We start from the raw sequence: 1031 nt of genomic DNA, 5'->3' as shown, positions 1-1031 counted from the left end.
ACGCATTGGAATGACACTATTTGCTGTCTTCAAAAATAAGCATTCGTAAAGTTGTGCTTTTAACATGGGTTATCAGTTTAAAAATGTTGCTAACTAGTATATCTGAATGTAACATCAATTAACGTGTATAAATGAAGCAATCTAATGGAAAATAGTTATAATGCCGATGCAATAAAAATCTTAAGGGGTCTTGATGCTGTAAGGAAACGTCCAGGTATGTACATTGGTGACACTGACGATGGATCTGGCTTGCACCACATGGTATATGAGGTTGTTGACAACGCAATAGATGAATCTTTAGCTGGATATTGTGATAAAATTGAAGTTAGCATAAATAAAGATGGTTCAGTATCTGTAACTGATAATGGTCGTGGCATTCCAACTGACCTTCATGAAGAAGAAGGAATATCAGCAGCAGAGGTAATAATGACTCAACTCCATGCTGGTGGTAAATTTGACAGTAATACCTATAAAGTTTCTGGGGGATTACATGGTGTTGGAATCTCAGTTGTGAATGCATTATCAAGCTGGTTGGAATTAACTATTTGGCGCAATAAGAAAGAACACTTTATGCGCTTTGAAGATGGTGAGTCTATTGAACCTTTAAAGGTAGTCAACGAAAATACAAACAAAAGAGGAACTAAAGTCACGTTCATGCCATCAACAGAGACTTTTAATGGCATTAATTTCAGTTACTCAACGCTTGAAAGTCGTATAAGAGAATTAGCATTTTTAAATTCAAATATCGACATTACTTTACGTGATCTGCGCAATGAACCATATACAGAATCTCATTTCAATCAGAGCAATCAATCTAAAGACAATTTTGGTACAGCGAATTTTGTGCGGTACTTAGATAAGAATAAGACACATGTAACTAAAATTGCCAGTATGAAAGGAGATGCAGAAGATCTTGGCATCAGCTTGGAAATATCGATGGAATGGAATGATTCCTACTATGAACATATGTTATGCTTCACGAATAATATAAGGCAACGAGATGGTGGTACGCATTTGGCAGGATTTAGATC

General features: G+C 35.9%; 1 protein-coding gene across 1 annotated transcript; it reads left to right on the top strand.

The window, feature by feature from the left end:
- Positions 1–105: 105 nt before the first annotated feature.
- Positions 106–1023, top strand: LOC115238398 (DNA gyrase subunit B-like; the record flags this gene model as incomplete). The annotated part of the gene is made up of 1 exon (XM_029812223.1): positions 106–1023. A coding segment is annotated over exon 1 (879 nt), but the record flags the coding sequence as incomplete, so codon positions are not given.
- Positions 1024–1031: the final 8 nt, after the last annotated feature.

This window comes from Formica exsecta, unplaced genomic scaffold, assembly GCF_003651465.1.
Source record: "Formica exsecta isolate Colony F162 unplaced genomic scaffold, ASM365146v1 C16377293, whole genome shotgun sequence".
Taxonomy (NCBI): Eukaryota; Metazoa; Arthropoda; class Insecta; order Hymenoptera; family Formicidae; genus Formica; species Formica exsecta.
The sequence above is the reverse complement of the archived record's forward strand: the minus strand, read 5'-3'. Positions and strand labels throughout refer to the sequence as shown.